General features: G+C 40.3%; 2 protein-coding genes across 3 annotated transcripts in view; both read left to right on the top strand.

Annotated features, from left to right (window-relative positions):
• LOC137990874 (discoidin domain-containing receptor 2-like) overlaps positions 1 to 7072 on the top strand; it is a 7126-nt gene extending 54 nt beyond the window's left edge. The window contains exons 1-5 of one of the 2 annotated variants that reach the window (XR_011121573.1): positions 1 to 212; positions 3762 to 3822; positions 4663 to 4948; positions 6056 to 6228; positions 6939 to 7072. The exon at positions 1 to 212 is cut by the window's left edge and continues 54 nt beyond it. Coding sequence is in view for 1 of the 2 variants with exons in the window: in XM_068835980.1 (XP_068692081.1) it covers positions 116 to 139; positions 3762 to 3822; positions 4663 to 4948; positions 6056 to 6071 (387 nt within the window). In the remaining variant the exon portion in view is untranslated. The remainder of the gene's footprint in view (positions 213 to 3761; positions 3823 to 4662; positions 4949 to 6055; positions 6229 to 6938) is intronic. The other variant, XM_068835980.1, reaches the window with a different exon arrangement.
• A 162-nt stretch (positions 7073 to 7234) lies between these two features.
• The window catches only part of LOC137991740 (complement receptor type 1-like), an 11201-nt gene continuing 935 nt past the window's right edge, over positions 7235 to 17500 (top strand). The window contains exons 1-29 of the mRNA XM_068836776.1: positions 7235 to 7291; positions 7795 to 7882; positions 8374 to 8541; positions 8724 to 8873; positions 9034 to 9201; positions 9366 to 9533; positions 9694 to 9861; positions 10026 to 10193; positions 10354 to 10491; positions 10684 to 10851; positions 11011 to 11178; positions 11343 to 11510; positions 11671 to 11838; positions 12002 to 12162; positions 12391 to 12493; positions 12658 to 12825; positions 12986 to 13147; positions 13317 to 13484; positions 13644 to 13811; positions 13976 to 14143; positions 14308 to 14475; positions 14636 to 14803; positions 14968 to 15135; positions 15300 to 15467; positions 15631 to 15798; positions 15959 to 16126; positions 16291 to 16458; positions 16623 to 16790; positions 17282 to 17449. Of these exons, the coding sequence (XP_068692877.1) occupies positions 7235 to 7291; positions 7795 to 7882; positions 8374 to 8541; positions 8724 to 8873; positions 9034 to 9201; positions 9366 to 9533; positions 9694 to 9861; positions 10026 to 10193; positions 10354 to 10491; positions 10684 to 10851; positions 11011 to 11178; positions 11343 to 11510; positions 11671 to 11838; positions 12002 to 12162; positions 12391 to 12493; positions 12658 to 12825; positions 12986 to 13147; positions 13317 to 13484; positions 13644 to 13811; positions 13976 to 14143; positions 14308 to 14475; positions 14636 to 14803; positions 14968 to 15135; positions 15300 to 15467; positions 15631 to 15798; positions 15959 to 16126; positions 16291 to 16458; positions 16623 to 16790; positions 17282 to 17449 (4555 nt within the window). The remainder of the gene's footprint in view (positions 7292 to 7794; positions 7883 to 8373; positions 8542 to 8723; positions 8874 to 9033; positions 9202 to 9365; positions 9534 to 9693; positions 9862 to 10025; positions 10194 to 10353; positions 10492 to 10683; positions 10852 to 11010; positions 11179 to 11342; positions 11511 to 11670; positions 11839 to 12001; positions 12163 to 12390; positions 12494 to 12657; positions 12826 to 12985; positions 13148 to 13316; positions 13485 to 13643; positions 13812 to 13975; positions 14144 to 14307; positions 14476 to 14635; positions 14804 to 14967; positions 15136 to 15299; positions 15468 to 15630; positions 15799 to 15958; positions 16127 to 16290; positions 16459 to 16622; positions 16791 to 17281; positions 17450 to 17500) is intronic.

A 17500-nucleotide genomic window follows, 5' to 3' on the forward strand; every position in this document is an offset into this window, starting at 1 on the left:
CTTCAGATCTGACGCCCAAAACGGACAAAAAGTCTTTAGAGGACGTAGTTTTACAGGAAGACAAAGGAAAAACGTTTTCCATAGTCAGAATATCGAAAGTACTTGAAAGCACATCATGTTTGAAACACCTAGCCTCCAGGTAAAATACAGTTAGGAGAGAATGACACGTCGCCACTGCAGTGTTCGCGTGTTGTAACGCTTTGTCGCCGCAGGTATTGTAACAAATTCAGCAACTGACTTATAGTTATTCCACTTAGTACGCGGTCTCTGTAAGCTTTAGTTTTGTGTGTGGCAACTGATGATACACGGCAATGTATTGATTTAGGTTAGAGAGTAGGGTGCTCTGATATCAATCTATTTCACGTCTTTAATTGAAAAGAAAGCAAATAAAGTACATTTCAATATAACTGATAATTGTAAATCGAGGAGAGTAAAAAAGCGAAGTTACAGAAAACGATACATTAATATATTAATGAAAGGATGTCTAGGAACTCAATGAACAAGCGTTTAAACGGTAGCTATTAAATGGTATTTTTAACAAATCGGGATGCATTACTACAGGAAACCAAATATAGGTACAGGTACTCAATTTTTCGATAGGTATCGCTTAGTAACCGTGGGAAGGAAAATTTGGAGGTCTTAAAATGTTGGGGAAAGATCTTCCAGAGGTCAAAAGCAAGAGCTTGAATTAACTGTTTTCCGGCCAACATTCCTTCTTGTGTGCGCTCTTTTAAACATTCCGTTTAATAGGCAGAACGTGTATTAGAATTATGTACTTGGTGGGTAAACGAAGGATGAAGGAATTCTGACTCACTCATCTTTTCAATTGTCTTTTCATCGTGGCAATTCGACCTTTATTTGATCACAGTCAGGTAACCATAAAGATTCGAGACCGCATTTGACAGTAAAGGCTCTGTTACACTGTGCAATTTTTCGTGCTATTTTTCTCTCTCAACGCCCTTTCTACAAACGTTCTCACGTTACGAAAAAATTCGTTTATTTGACCCTCTTCATCGAGGGGGGAGGGTCGTGAGGACGTGATGGCCGTCAGAGAAACGGGTTGTGAAAGAAAGGTTGCGATTTGTAGTTTTCATGGAACATTTGTCGACCGGTTGAATCAAGCCGAGATCGACCGTTGCAAATTACAATAAATGTATGAGTTCAATAACTATATCAACTAAATTAACTTTCCGTCATATGGTTTGAAATCTTTGGGGTCGTGTTGTCTGTCTGGTTTGATGAAACCAAATTTTTCTGTTTACTCACTTATCGGCATATTACCGCAGTTTCTTTAGAAGTGTGGCAATGTTTCTTCTTCCCCTCTCCACAAAAACCAATATTTGATTTGATTTGATTTGACTTAATTTCATTAGTGTCCTCAATTAGTGCTCTAGTGCTAAATTCCATTGACACTTCAATAAAGTTGTTGTTGTCAATTATTATGGAAGTCTTTATTGAAAAACAATTCATTCCTAACCAAGAATCAACCGGCTTAGGCAACTATACTGTATATGTACAAAAACTAATTAAAACAAATAAACGAAGGCTATTCCTGGTCATGTAGACAATGAAGCTAACTAGCGACTATTATTGCCAAATGAACCGTTTCACACACATTTGGTAATTTTGAGAAATTATCCATTTCTGTGCCTTCTCTTTCGTTAAGCTTACGGGTTTCTTATGTGGCATAATATCAGCTAACTCTAGAAAGTCAAATACTACTTGCACGCTGCTAACTTTGAGTCCAGGATACAAAGTCTTCTCTCTCTAATCCGAATCCGCATACTTGTCTCTTTTAAACATTGTCCTTCCCGGTATTGTTCCCGGCACGGGTACAGTTTCTTTCATTCATTAGTACCATTCCTTGTTCATTTTGTCCAGCACACTCACATCAGGTCTGTTGGCACCCTTTCTTGGACATTTTTTTCAGATACCATGGAATATCCCACAATACTCTCGCTTTTATCATTCTCCTAACATGGAACTGGGTAGCTTTGCTCATACAAAGGTAGAGTTTTTTCAGATTCACTAAACCTAATACTTTTCCAGGATTCTATGGTATAGTCGTCGTGGCATTCGATCGTGTCTGTCCTTGTCGGGTGTTTTTACGGTGCCATTTTTGACCAACCACATAGGATGTGGGATACCGTTTTCTTGATCATTGGAGTATACTCGGCAGTTGATTTCATCATAGTTAATAGATGTAGGCTGGTTATGAAATTTCGACAAGTTTTTGTTTCATGTTTTTGTTCGCTTTTTTTGGCCTTGACCCTGCACAAAACCCGACAAAAACACGCTTTTTTTCGGCAGGATAACCAATCAAAAGCTTCGACTAATTTTATTCGAAATTAACTTGCTAACCAAAAACAAAAGATTGTGTTGGGTCACGGTCGGTTCAACATCTGATTGCGACTGTATTGTTCCTGCTTTTGAATTTCCCAGGTTTCTGAGTTGATTTCATCAACGCTTTCTGCAACTTTTCTTTTCTATACGTCTTAGTGGACGTGTCCGCTGACAGGACTATATCTGGGATGTTCCTCCATTCCTTGAATATCTGACATGACGCAGGAGCTATTTCTGGATCCTTCCAATGCTGAGTGACATATTTTCATGACTGCAGTTCTTCTCTTCTGCTTGGTGGCTTTTCGTCGTAGGATTTCTTTGATTTTTTTGGGCTCTTTACCATTACCCGTCACTAAATTGGCAGTTAAGTTGTAGCTCTTCGATACTATCTCTTAGAATCTTTAAATACTCGCCTGATTTCAAACTTCTTTTTTCCTTTCTCTTCTAAGAAGACTTAACTAACTTGATGTGTTCATTACATTTTCAATGGCCCGCCAATGCAATGCGTCTTCGTTTAAATCCTAGATTGTTTCTTAAAATTTTTTAAATATAAATATGAAAACGTTTGTTAAGAAACTATTGTAATTATATTTATCTTGTTATTGCAGCTTTATTAGAATTATTTATATTTTAATTTTTATTAAATTTTCCTGTTTACTCTCCCTATTATTGTTATTAGTATTATTTTTGTTATTATTATTATTATTATTATTATTATTATTATTATTATTATTATAATCTTGTTTTCGCACATTAGATTTCCAATGGAACCTTAGTATTCCAGGAATCTTGGTGACAACAAGTCTCCTCAAACTTCTAGGACCTTCCTAAGAATCCTTGCCGTGTTCAAAAAAACACTTTTCTGAAGCTCGTCTCTCTTGGTCCCTATACCAATATTCTCTAGTCTCCTCTTTAAATCATTTGGAACTGTTCCAAATGTTCCGATTACAATAGGAATTACCATTGTTTTTTCATTTTCCATAACTTCTTCCAATTCTCTTGCTAGATCTTGGTATTTCACTACCTTCTCGACTTCTTTCTCATACAACTATCATCTGGTATTGCAAAATCTATTATTTTGCAACATTTATTTCTCTTTTCAACAACATCATGTCCGGTCTTCTTGCCTCTATTACGTGATCAGTCTGTATCGTAAAATCCCATAATTTATTATTATTATTATTATGATTATTATTATTATTATTATTGTTGTTGTGGTTTTCATGGACAGCAGACCTTCGACCGCAGACGCCAGCCGTTAAAATCTTTGCTATAGTTTTTTAATTTGAGGGCGGTCAGAAAGGATGAATTTTTATTGACTGCAATGGAGGCACAAAGAGGTGTTTTGGCCTGTCTCCAAACTTAAAGCTATTTTACATAAATATTCGTGGTTTAGTTTCCGTTTATTTTTTAAACAGCTCCTCATTTGGTTATTTGCTTCCACATGGATTTTGACTTTTCAAAGTGCAAAGGCCGATGGTAAGTCTTGTCTTGCGACATCGGCTTTATTAAATAATTCTCTTCGTTTTTCGAATAGAATCGTCTTTATATTCTAAATCAGAACAGTACTCTCGATCGAGTTTTGGGGTATATTTTATCATTGTTCGTGAGCGAGAGAAGCCGAGCGAAATACTGCAAATGCGAGAGTTGAACAGACACGCCCTCAGTCTTCAGGCCGAAATTATAGCGCATGCGCATTTCAATTATAAGAAAAACTCCTCAGATCCGAAGGAATAACCGGGGATAAAGTCAAGGGGTTTCTGGGTCGTGCCAGTGGGTTAATGATGTTAAAACGTTTCACTAAATTTCGAAGAAACATAGCACCCAAACAATTTCCGGAAAGAACACTTGCCTCTAAACAACTACAATTTCTCAAGATTTCAGAGAGTGCACATGTCTTGAGCGAGACTGTAAGAATGTGTGTCATTCTTTTCTCTTCTCTTTGTTTCATTTTTCTATTACTAGTTTGCGCTGGTTGATGTGTTCTTTTATTACTTTGAGATCTGCAAAGGGTTAGACTTTCTAGTCTTCTCGGATAAGGACTATAAACCGTAGGCCGCAACCGTCAACCCTTCAATGTTCGTAGCCCTGTGGGACGTAAAGGAACCGACACACTATTCGCAAAGAGTAGGGTATGGAGTTTCCAGTGTTGAGGTCTGTTCTTTGTATGTATCATGGTTTGGGGTATAAATGCTTGGAGACACTGACTACATCAGCTACTCTAAAATGCGAGAATATGTGGTGATATGGGATGCATATGCTCCTAATTATATAACTTGCAGCGATACCGTCCGTATTTCTTTTCATCTATAACCGCAGTGTGTGACAAAGAACTCGGCATGAAAACCAAGGAAATTCCGGATGAAAGAATCATGGCGTCTACCCATTTGAGTGAAAATCACATTCCCGCTTTCGCTCGATTGGACAGCCTCAGGGCCTGGTGCGCAGCTCCCGGGGACAAATCGCCATATTTGCAAATCCTTTTTGACGAAGAAAAGTTGGTAACTGCAGTGAGTACCCAAGGAAGTTCACGTGATCTGATATGGGCTCAAAAATACGAGATCGAGTACACGATCATGAAGGCGCTTGGGTTTCGTATAACCAGGTCAGCAACACAGGATATTACATGACCGCGCGGGGATACGATTTTATCTTCCAGTGTTGATGGCATCTGGAACGAGCAATGAGGGATCAAATCAGCACAAGAAGACTGTATCCCCGCTTGGTCATGTAACGACCTTATTACCAGTTATATAGATAATAAAGATCCAAATTGAGACATCTCAGTTTTTTATTCATTTTGAAACACCGAAAAAAAGTGATCACCTTGACTGAAAAAAGGCGTCGGTAGTTTCACTGTCTTCGTACCGAGATCGCGAAGGCATTTTTTTTTAATGACACCAATGGCGGCACAACTTCGGGCATGGACAGGACGCACTCACATTATTGACTGAAATGTCTTTAACCATGACGACATCAATATCCTTACAACAGTATCTTCACTTTGCGAGACCAAGATATCAAATTTAGGAACAAGAAAAATCCCGGAATTTCATCGATTTCTGTGAACTATAACAGAAACTCAAGTGAACTGTATGATTGTCGCAGTTATGAACGCAATTTTTGCATTTGCGTACAGAAGCCTGAAAAATTCAGGACTTCAACGGGATTTGAACCCGTACCCTCGCGATACCGGTGCGACGCTCTAACCAACTGAGCTATGAAGCCACTGACGTTGGGAACTGGTCATTTGTGGGTTCCAATGTTCCCGCGAGGAATGAATCAACGATGAAATGATATATGAAATGGATCATATATGAACTGCTGATATGAAATCAAGTGAAGCTGTGATCCTCGCATTGTGAAAGCAATTTTTACAATTGCGTAGAGAAGCCTGAAAAATTCAGGACTTCAATGAGATTTGAACCCACATTAGAACCCGCAATGACCAACTCCCAACGTCAGTGGCTTCATAGCTCAGTTGGTTAGAGTGTTCCAACAGTATCGCGAGGTCACGGGTTCAAACCCCGTTGAAGTCCTGACTTTTTTCAGGCTTCTTTACGCGAATGCAAAAATTGCGTTCATAACTGCGAGGATCATACAGTTCACTTGAGTTCATATCCGCAGTTCATGTATATGATCCATTTCATATAATAGAAAACTCAACTACAGAGAATAACGTCTTGTTTCGTTTTGTCTTGCTCTCGTTTAGGAACTTGCAGGAATAGAAACGGCCAGTCCAGGCAAAAAAACTTCTTACAACCACCGATCATAACGCGATCCCAGTGCGGATTTATCCGAAGGAACCATTAGTAGTAATACCTGACCCAAGAGTTGGTGCCATTCCCTGTCTCAGATTAGAGTTGTACGGATGCGCAGCACCGGGTAAAATAGTTAAACGTAATTTGTCTTTCTCATCAGTTACGGCTCGTTCGTCCGCAACTGAGAATCAATGCAAGGACATTTACGCAAAGCCTGCATTCAGCTAGAGTCTCGGGTCTCCCCTTAGTCAACCTCAAAAAGCAGAGCTTCGTCTTGAGATTAACTAGGAACGAAAATAACGACGTTTTATGTTTTATTGTATATACACATTGCTTGTCGCTTTTACACCGATTAAGAAACTTTTAGCTTCGTTGTGTTAATTTGACTCTTGATTCTTGATGCCATACTTGATTTTTGCCTTTTCGTGATTTGGATTTTTTCCTGCATTTGACTTGCACCGGGTTCTATTTGCAAGAGAAAACCCCTGTCACACACGCAAGGCGTCCAGAAGAGAAGGAAATTTCATTCTCGATTGATTTTCTTTGTGGTTTCGTCGACGTATGAAAAACGGATTATGAGGACTTAACTAATTGTTTTTCCTTTCTATCTTTTAAAAAGAAATGCCAGCAGCGTCGTGCTCCGGACCTGGTGCACCATTTAATGATAAACGTACCGATTATGATTCAAAATAGGTTTGACTTGCGCGATATGTTTAAAGTAAAATTCTTCTACCTACACTCTTTTCGGCTTAGAGTCCTCTTCTATGTCCCGGAATTAAGCTCTTGTAAGTGCAAGTCAAATGAAATCGGCTTTTTTAATGATCTTATACATAGCACAGTGCGTGGATCCAGTGTACCATCTAATGGTAGACGTTTAGGTTCCGATTTTGGTCACGAGAGAACGGTGACATTCCAGTGCAATCCTAAATACAGTTTGGTGGGAGGTGAAACAATACGCTGTCAGGACGGAGTGTGGAGTGGACGTTTACCGCAATGCAAATGTAGTAATCAAAGCAAATAAATTTGCCTTACACAGTACGCTAAAAGAAATGGTAGACGTTTAGGTTCCGATTTTGGTCACTAGAGAAAGGTGACATTCCAGTGCAATCCTAAATACAGTTTGGTGGGAAATGAAAGAATCCCCTGTCAGGACGGAGTGTGGAGTGGACATTTATCCCAATGGAAAGGTAGTAAGCAAATCAAAATAGTTTTCCCATACAAATATGTTTAAAGTAGAGAATTTTCTAAAGTCTTCTAAGTTAGGGTCACTTAGCACCGTGCGTGGATCCCAGAGTACCATCTAATGGTGGACGTTTAAGTTCCGATTTTAGTCACGAGAGAATGGCGACATTCCGGTGCAATCCTAAATACATTTTGGTGGGAAATAAAAGAATTCTCTGTAATGACGGAGTGTAGAGTGGACGTTTACCGCAATGCAAAAGTAGTTTTAAATTGCATCAAAATAGTTTCTCCTCACTCATTATTTTCAAAGAAGAAATTCTCCTGATACCTGCTAAGCTTAGAGCGATCTTCTACTGATGTCTTTGAATAGAGCTTTTCAAGCACCAAAATTAATCTTTTTGTTTCCATGAATGATCATACACATAGCACCGTGCGTGGACCTTGGTGTACCGTCCAATGGTAGACGTTTAGATTCCGATTTTGGTCACAAAAAACGGTGACATTCCAGTGCAATCCTAAATACAGCTTGGAGGGAAATGAAACAATCCGCTGTCAGGACGGAGTGTGGAGTGGACATTTACCCCAATGCAAAGATAGTTAGCAAATTCAAATCGTTTTGCCTTACACAGCACGCTCAAATTAAAGTACAAATTTCTCTAATGTCTGCGAAGGTTAGAGTCTTGTTGTATGTCCCGGAGTAAAGTTCTTTTAAGCACAAGTGAAATATAATTGGGTTTTTTCATGATCTGATACACAGCACCGTGTGAGGATCCAGGTGTACCATCTATGGTAAACGTTTACGTTCCGATTTTGGTCACGAGAAAACGGTAGCATTCCAGTGCAATCCTAAATACAGCTTGGTGGAAATGAAACAATCCGCTGTCAGGACGGGGTGTGGAGTGGACATTTACCCCAATGCAAAAGGTAGTTAGCAAATTCAAATCGTTTTGCCTTACACAGCACGCTCAAATTAAGTACAAATTTCTCTAATGTCTGCGAAGGTTAGAGTCTTGTTGTATGTCCCGGAGTAAAGTTCTTTTAAGCAGAAGTGAAATATAATTGGGTTTTTTCATGATCTGATACACAGCACCGTGTGAGGATCCAGGTGTACCATCTAATGGTAAACGTTTACGTTCCGATTTTGGTCACGAGAAAACGGTAGCATTCCAGTGCAATCCTAAATACAGCTTGGTGGGAAATGAAACAATCCGCTGTCAGGACGGAGTGTGGAGTGGACATTTACCCCAATGCAAAGGTAGTTAGCAAATTCAAATCGTTTTGCCTTACACAGCACGCTCAAATTAAAGTACAAATTTCTCTAATGTCTGCGAAGGTTAGAGTCTTGTTGTATGTCCCGGAGTAAAGTTCTTTTAAGCAGAAGTGAAATATAATTGGGTTTTTTTCATGATCTGATACACACACCGTGTGAGGATCCAGGTGTACCATCTAATGGGAAACGTTTACGTTCCGATTTTGGTCACGAGAAAACGGTAGCATTCCAGTGCAATCCTAAATACAGCTTGGTGGGAAATGAAACAATCCGCTGTCAGGACGGAGTGTGGAGTGGACATTTACCCCGATGCAAAGGTAGTAAGGAAATCAAAATAGTTTTGCCTTACACAGTACGTTAAAAAGAGGAATTCCTCAAAAGTCTGCTAAGCTTAGAGTCTTGTTGTATGCCCCGGAATAAAGCTCTTGGAAGCACAAGTAAAAAGTAACTGGTTTTGTATCATCATCTTAAACATAGCTCCGTGCGTGGATCCTGGTGTACCATCTAATGGTAGACGTTTAGATTCAGATTTTGGTCACGAGAAAACGGTAGCATTCCAGTGCAATCCTAAATACAGCTTGGTGGGAAATGAAACAATCCGCTGTCAGGACGGAGTGTGGAGTGGACATTTACCCCAATGCAAAGGTAGTTAGCAAATTCAAATCGTTTTGCCTTACACAGCACGCTCAAATTAAAGTACAAATTTCTCTAATGTCTGCGAAGGTTAGAGTCTTGTTGTATGTCCCGGAGTAAAGTTCTTTTAAGCACAAGTGAAATATAATTGGGTTTTTTCATGATCTGATACACAGCACCGTGTGAGGATCCAGGTGTACCATCTAATGGTAAACGTTTACGTTCCGATTTTGGTCACGAGAAAACGGTAGCATTCCAGTGCAATCCTAAATACAGCTTGGTGGGAAATGAAACAATCCGCTGTCAGGACGGAGTGTGGAGTGGACATTTACCCCGATGCAAAGGTAGTAAGGAAATCAAAATAGTTTTGCCTTACACAGTACGTTAAAAAGAGGAATTCCTCAAAAGTCTGCTAAGCTTAGAGTCTTGTTGTATGCCCCGGAATAAAGCCCTTGGAAGCACAAGTAAAAAGTAACTGGTTTTGTATCATCATCTTAAACATAGCTCCGTGCGTGGATCCTGGTGTACCATCTAATGGTAGACGTTTAGATTCAGATTTTGGTCACGAGAAAACGGTAGCATTCCAGTGCAATCCTAAATACAGCTTGGTGGGAAATGAAACAATCCGCTGTCAGGACGGAGTGTGGAGTGGACATTTACCCCAATGCAAAGGTAGTTAGCAAATTCAAATCGTTTTGCCTTACACAGCACTCTCAAATTAAAGTACAAGTTTCTCTAATGTCTGCGAAGATTAGAGTCTTGTTGTAAGTTTCGGAGTAAAGTTCTATTAAGCAGAAGTGAAATATAATTGGGTTTTTTCATGATCTGATACACAGCACCGTGTGAGGATCCAGGTGTACCATCTAATGGTAAACGTTTACGTTCCGATTTTGGTCACGAGAAAACGGTAGCATTCCAGTGCAATCCTAAATACAGCTTGGAGGGAAATGAAACAATCCGCTGTCAGGACGGAGTGTGGAGTGGACATTTACCCCAATGCAAAGGTAGTAAGGAAATCAAAAGAGTTTTGCCTTACACAGTACGTTAAAAAGAGGAATTCCTCAAAAGTCTGCTAAGCTTAGAGTCTTGTTGTATGCCCCGGAATAAAGCCCTTGTAAGCACAAGTAAAAAGTAACTGGTTTTGTATCATCATCTTAAACATAGCTCCGTGCGTGGATCCTGGTGTACCATCTAATGGTAGACGTTTAGATTCAGATTTTGGTCACGAGAAAACGGTAGCATTCCAGTGCAATCCTAAATACAGCTTGGTGGGAAATGAACAATCCGCTGTCAGGACGGAGTGTGGAGTGGACATTTACCCCAATGCAAAGGTAGTTAGCAAATTCAAATCGTTTTGCCTTACACAGCACGCTCAAATTAAAGTACAAATTTCTCTAATGTCTGAGAAGGTTAAAGTCTTGTTGTATGTCCCGGAGTAAAGTTCTTTTAAGCACAAGTGAAATATAATTGGTTTTTTCGTGATCTGATACACAGCACCGTGTGAGGATCCAGGTGTACCATCTAATGGTAAACGTTTACGTTCCGATTTTGGTCACGAGAAAACGGTAGCATTCCAGTGCAATCCTAAATACAGCTTGGTGGGAAATGAAACAATCCGCTGTCAGGACGGAGTGTGGAGTGGACATTTACCCCGATGCAAAGGTAGTAAGGAAATCAAAATAGTTTTGCCTTACACAGTACGTTAAAAAGAGGAATTCCTCAAAGTCTGCTAAGCTTAGAGTCTTGTTGTATGCCCCGGAATAAAGCCCTTGGAAGCACAAGTAAAAAGTAACTGGTTTTGTATCATCATCTTAAACATAGCTCCGTGCGTGGATCCTGGTGTACCATCTAATGGTAGACGTTTAGATTCAGATTTTGGTCACGAGAAAACGGTAGCATTCCAGTGCAATCCTAAATACAGTTTGGTGGGAAATGAAACAATCCGCTGTCAGGACGGAGTGTGGAGTGGACATTTACCCCAATGCAAAGGTAGTTAGCAAATTCAAATCGTTTTGCCTTACACAGCACTCTCAAATTAAAGTACAAGTTTCTCTAATGTCTGCGAAGATTAGAGTCTTGTTGTAAGTTTCGGAGTAAAGTTCTATTAAGCAGAAGTGAAATATAATTGGGTTTTTTCATGATCTGATACACAGCACCGTGTGAGGATCCAGGTGTACCATCTAATGGTAAACGTTTACGTTCCGATTTTGGTCACGAGAAAACGGTAGCATTCCAGTGCAATCCTAAATACAGCTTGGAGGGAAATGAAACAATCCGCTGTCAGGACGGAGTGTGGAGTGGACATTTACCCCAATGCAAAGGTAGTAAGGAAATCAAAAGAGTTTTGCCTTACACAGTACGTTAAAAAGAGGAATTCCTCAAAAGTCTGCTAAGCTTAGAGTCTTGTTGTATGCCCCGGAATAAAGCCCTTGTAAGCACAAGTAAAAAGTAACTGGTTTTGTATCATCATCTTAAACATAGCTCCGTGCGTGGATCCTGGTGTACCATCTAATGGTAGACGTTTAGATTCAGATTTTGGTCACGAGAAAACGGTAGCATTCCAGTGCAATCCTAAATACAGCTTGGTGGGAAATGAAACAATCCGCTGTCAGGACGGAGTGTGGAGTGGACATTTACCCCAATGCAAAGGTAGTTAGCAAATTCAAATCGTTTTGCCTTACACAGCACGCTCAACTTAAAGTACAAATTCTCTAATGTCTGAGAAGGTTAAAGTCTTGTTGTATGTCCCGGAGTAAAGTTCTTTTAAGCACAAGTGAAATATAATTGGGTTTTTTCGTGATCTGATACACAGCACCGTGTGAGGATCCAGGTGTACCATCTAATGGTAAACGTTTACGTTCCGATTTTGGTCACGAGAAAACGGTAGCATTCCAGTGCAATCCTAAATACAGCTTGGTGGAAATGAAACAATCCGCTGTCAGGACGGAGTGTGGAGTGGACATTTACCCCAAGGCAAGGTAGTAAGCAAATAAAATAGTTTTGCCTTACACAGTACGTTAAAAAGAGGAATTCCTCAAACGTCTGCTAAGCTTAGAGTCTTGTTGTATGCCCCGGAATAAAGCCCTTGTAAGCACAAGTAAAAAGTAACTGGTTTTGTATCATTATCTTAAACATAGCACCGTGTGAGGATCCAGGTGTACCATCTAATGGTAACGTTTACGTTCCGATTTTGGTCACGAGAAAACGGTAGCATTCCAGTGCAATCCTAAATACAGTTTGGTGGGAAATGAAACAATCCGCTGTCAGGACGGAGTGTGGAGTGGACATTTACCCCAATGCAAAGGTAGTTAGCAAATTCAAATCGTTTTGCCTTACACAGCACGCTCAAATTAAAGTACAAATTTCTCTAATGTCTGCGAAGGTTAGAGTCTTGTTGTATGTCCCGGAGTAAAGTTCTTTTAAGCAGAAGTGAAATATAATTGGGTTTTTTCATGATCTGATACACAGCACCGTGTGAGGATCCAGGTGTACCATCTAATGGTAAACGTTTACGTTCCGATTTTGGTCACGAGAAAACGGTAGCATTCCAGTGCAATCCTAAATACAGCTTGGTGGGAAATGAAACAATCCGCTGTCAGGACGGGGTGTGGAGTGGACATTTACCCCAATGCAAAGGTAGTTAGCAAATTCAAATCGTTTTGCCTTACACAGCACGCTCAAATTAAAGTACAAATTTCTCTAATGTCTGCGAAGGTTAGAGTCTTGTTGTATGTCCCGGAGTAAAGTTCTTTTAAGCACAAGTGAAATAATGGTTTTTTCATGATCTGATACACAGCACCGTGTGAGGATCCAGGTGTACCATCTAATGGTAAACGTTTACGTTCCGATTTTGGTCACGAGAAAACGGTAGCATTCCAGTGCAATCCTAAATACAGCTTGGTGGGAAATGAAACAATCCGCTGTCAGGACGGAGTGTGGAGTGGACATTTACCCCAATGCAAGGTAGTTAGCAAATTCAAATCGTTTTGCCTTACACAGCACGCTCAAATTAAAGTACAAATTTCTCTAATGTCTGCGAAGGTTAGAGTCTTGTTGTATGTCCCGGAGTAAAGTTCTTTTAAGCACAAGTGAAATATAATTGGGTTTTTTCATGATCTGATACACAGCACCGTGTGAGGATCCAGGTGTACCATCTAATGGTAAACGTTTACGTTCCGATTTTGGTCACGAGAAAACGGTAGCATTCCAGTGCAATCCTAAATACAGCTTGGTGGGAAATGAAACAATCCGCTGTCAGGACGGAGTGTGGAGTGGACATTTACCCCGATGCAAAGGTAGTAAGGAAATCAAAATAGTTTTGCCTTACACAGTACGTTAAAAAGAGGAATTCCTCAAAAGTCTGCTAAGCTTAGAGTCTTGTTGTATGCCCCAGAATAAAGCCCTTGGAAGCACAAGTAAAAGTAACTGGTTTTGTATCATCATCTTAAACATAGCTCCGTGCGTGGATCCTGGTGTACCATCTAATGGTAGACGTTTAGATTCAGATTTTGGTCACGAGAAAACGGTAGCATTCCAGTGCAATCCTAAATACAGCTTGGTGGGAAATGAAACAATCCGCTGTCAGGACGGAGTGTGGAGTGGACATTTACCCCAATGCAAAGGTAGTTAGCAAATTCAAATCGTTTTGCCTTACACAGCACGCTCAAATTAAAGTACAAATTTCTCTAATGTCTGCGAAGGTTAGAGTCTTGTTGTATGTCCCGGAGTAAAGTTCTTTTAAGCACAAGTGAAATATAATTGGGTTTTTTCATGATCTGATACACAGCACCGTGTGAGGATCCAGGTGTACCATCTAATGGTAAACGTTTACGTTCCGATTTTGGTCACGAGAAAACGGTAGCATTCCAGTGCAATCCTAAATACAGCTTGGTGGGAAATGAAACAATCCGCTGTCAGGACGGAGTGTGGAGTGGACATTTACCCCAATGCAAAGGTAGTTAGCAAATTCAAATCGTTTTGCCTTACACAGCACGCTCAAATTAAAGTACAAATTTCTCTAATGTCTGCGAAGGTTAGAGTCTTGTTGTATGTCCCGGAGTAAAGTTCTTTTAAGCACAAGTGAAATATAATTGGGTTTTTTCGTGATCTGATACACAGCACCGTGTGAGGATCCAGGTGTACCATCTAATGGTAAACGTTTACGTTCCGATTTTGGTCACGAGAAAACGGTAGCATTCCAGTGCAATCCTAAATACAGCTTGGTGGGAAATGAAACAATCCGCTGTCAGGACGGAGTGTGGAGTGGACATTTACCCCAATGCAAAGGTAGTAAGCAAATAAAAATAGTTTTGCCTTACACAGTACGTTAAAAAGAGGAATTCCTCAAACGTCTGCTAAGCTTAGAGTCTTGTTGTATGCCCCGGAATAAAGCCCTTGTAAGCACAAGTAAAAAGTAACTGGTTTTGTATCATTATCTTAAACATAGCACCGTGTGAGGATCCAGGTGTACCATCTAATGGTAAACGTTTACGTTCCGATTTTGGTCACGAGAAAACGGTAGCATTCCAGTGCAATCCTAAATACAGTTTGGTGGGAAATGAAACAATCCGCTGTCAGGACGGAGTGTGGAGTGGACATTTACCCCAATGCAAAGGTAGTTAGCAAATTCAAATCGTTTTGCCTTACACAGCACGCTCAAATTAAAGTACAAATTTCTCTAATGTCTGCGAAGGTTAGAGTCTTGTTGTATGTCCCGGAGTAAAGTTCTTTTAAGCAGAAGTGAAATATAATTGGGTTTTTTCATGATCTGATACACAGCACCGTGTGAGGATCCAGGTGTACCATCTAATGGTAAACGTTTACGTTCCGATTTTGGTCACGAGAAAACGGTAGCATTCCAGTGCAATCCTAAATACAGCTTGGTGGGAAATGAAACAATCCGCTGTCAGGACGGGGTGTGGAGTGGACATTTACCCCAATGCAAAGGTAGTTAGCAAATTCAAATCGTTTTGCCTTACACAGCACGCTCAAATTAAAGTACAAATTTCTCTAATGTCTGCGAAGGTTAGAGTCTTGTTGTATGTCCCGGAGTAAAGTTCTTTTAAGCACAAGTGAAATATAATTGGGTTTTTTCATGATCTGATACACAGCACCGTGTGAGGATCCAGGTGTACCATCTAATGGTAAACGTTTACGTTCCGATTTTGGTCACGAGAAAACGGTAGCATTCCAGTGCAATCCTAAATACAGCTTGGTGGGAAATGAAACAATCCGCTGTCAGGACGGAGTGTGGAGTGGACATTTACCCCAATGCAAAGGTAGTTAGCAAATTCAAATCGTTTTGCCTTACACAGCACGCTCAAATTAAAGTACAAATTTCTCTAATGTCTGCGAAGGTTAGAGTCTTGTTGTATGTCCCGGAGTAAAGTTCTTTTAAGCACAAGTGAAATATAATTGGGTTTTTCATGATCTGATACACAGCACCGTGTGAGGATCCAGGTGTACCATCTAATGGTAAACGTTTACGTTCCGATTTTGGTCACGAGAAAACGGTAGCATTCCAGTGCAATCCTAAATACAGCTTGGTGGGAAATGAAACAATCCGCTGTCAGGACGGAGTGTGGAGTGGACATTTACCCCGATGCAAAGGTAGTAAGGAAATCAAAATAGTTTTGCCTTACACAGTACGTTAAAAAGAGGAATTCCTCAAAAGTCTGCTAAGCTTAGAGTCTTGTTGTATGCCCCAGAATAAAGCCCTTGGAAGCACAAGTAAAAAGTAACTGGTTTTGTATCATCATCTTAAACATAGCTCCGTGCGTGGATCCTGGTGTACCATCTAATGGTAGACGTTTAGATTCAGATTTTGGTCACGAGAAAACGGTAGCATTCCAGTGCAATCCTAAATACAGCTTGGTGGGAAATGAAACAATCCGCTGTCAGGACGGAGTGTGGAGTGGACATTTACCCCAATGCAAAGGTAGTTAGCAAATTCAAATCGTTTTGCCTTACACAGCACGCTCAAATTAAAGTACAAATTTCTCTAATGTCTGCGAAGGTTAGAGTCTTGTTGTATGTCCCGGAGTAAAGTTCTTTTAAGCACAAGTGAAATATAATTGGGTTTTTTCATGATCTGATACACAGCACCGTGTGAGGATCCAGGTGTACCATCTAATGGTAAACGTTTACGTTCCGATTTTGGTCACGAGAAAACGGTAGCATTCCAGTGCAATCCTAAATACAGCTTGGTGGGAAATGAAACAATCCGCTGTCAGGACGGAGTGTGGAGTGGACATTTACCCCAATGCAAAGGTAGTTAGCAAATTCAAATCGTTTTGCCTTACACAGCACGCTCAAATTAAAGTACAAATTTCTCTAATGTCTGCGAAGGTTAGAGTCTTGTTGTATGTCCCGGAGTAAAGTTCTTTTAAGCACAAGTGAAATATAATTGGGTTTTTTCATGATCTGATACACAGCACCGTGTGAGGATCCAGGTGTACCATCTAATGGTAAACGTTTACGTTCCGATTTTGGTCACGAGAAAACGGTAGCATTCCAGTGCAATCTTAAATACAGCTTGGTGGGAAATGAAACAATCCGCTGTCAGGACGGAGTGTGGAGTGGACATTTACCCCGATGCAAAGGTAGTAAGGAAATCAAAATAGTTTTGCCTTACACAGTACGTTAAAAAGAGGAATTCCTCAAAAGTCTGCTAAGCTTAGAGTCTTGTTGTATGCCCCAGAATAAAGCCCTTGGAAGCACAAGTAAAAAGTAACTGGTTTTGTATCATCATCTTAAACATAGCTCCGTGCGTGGATCCTGGTGTACCATCTAATGGTAGACGTTTAGATTCAGATTTGGTCACGAGAAAACGGTAGCATTCCAGTGCAATCCTAAATACAGCTTGGTGGGAAATGAAACAATCCGCTGTCAGGACGGAGTGTGGAGTGGACATTTACCCCAATGCAAAGGTAGTTAGCAAATTCAAATCGTTTTGCCTTACACAGCACGCTCAAATTAAAGTACAAATTTCTCTAATGTCTGCGAAGGTTAGAGTCTTGTTGTATGTCCCGGAGTTAAGTTCTTTTAAGCACAAGTGAAATATAATTGGGTTTTTTCATGATCTGATACACAGCACCGTGTGAGGATCCAGGTGTACCATCTAATGGTAAACGTTTACGTTCCGATTTTGGTCACGAGAAAACGGTAGCATTCCAGTGCAATCCTAAATACAGCTTGGTGGGAAATGAAACAATCCGCTGTCAGGACGGAGGGTGGAGTGGACATTTACCCCAATGCAGATGTAGTAATCAGATGAAAAAAATTTCGCCTTACACTATATGCTCAATGTAGA

Source organism: Montipora foliosa, chromosome 2 (genome assembly GCF_036669935.1).
Source record: "Montipora foliosa isolate CH-2021 chromosome 2, ASM3666993v2, whole genome shotgun sequence".
Classification (NCBI taxonomy): domain Eukaryota; kingdom Metazoa; phylum Cnidaria; class Anthozoa; order Scleractinia; family Acroporidae; genus Montipora; species Montipora foliosa.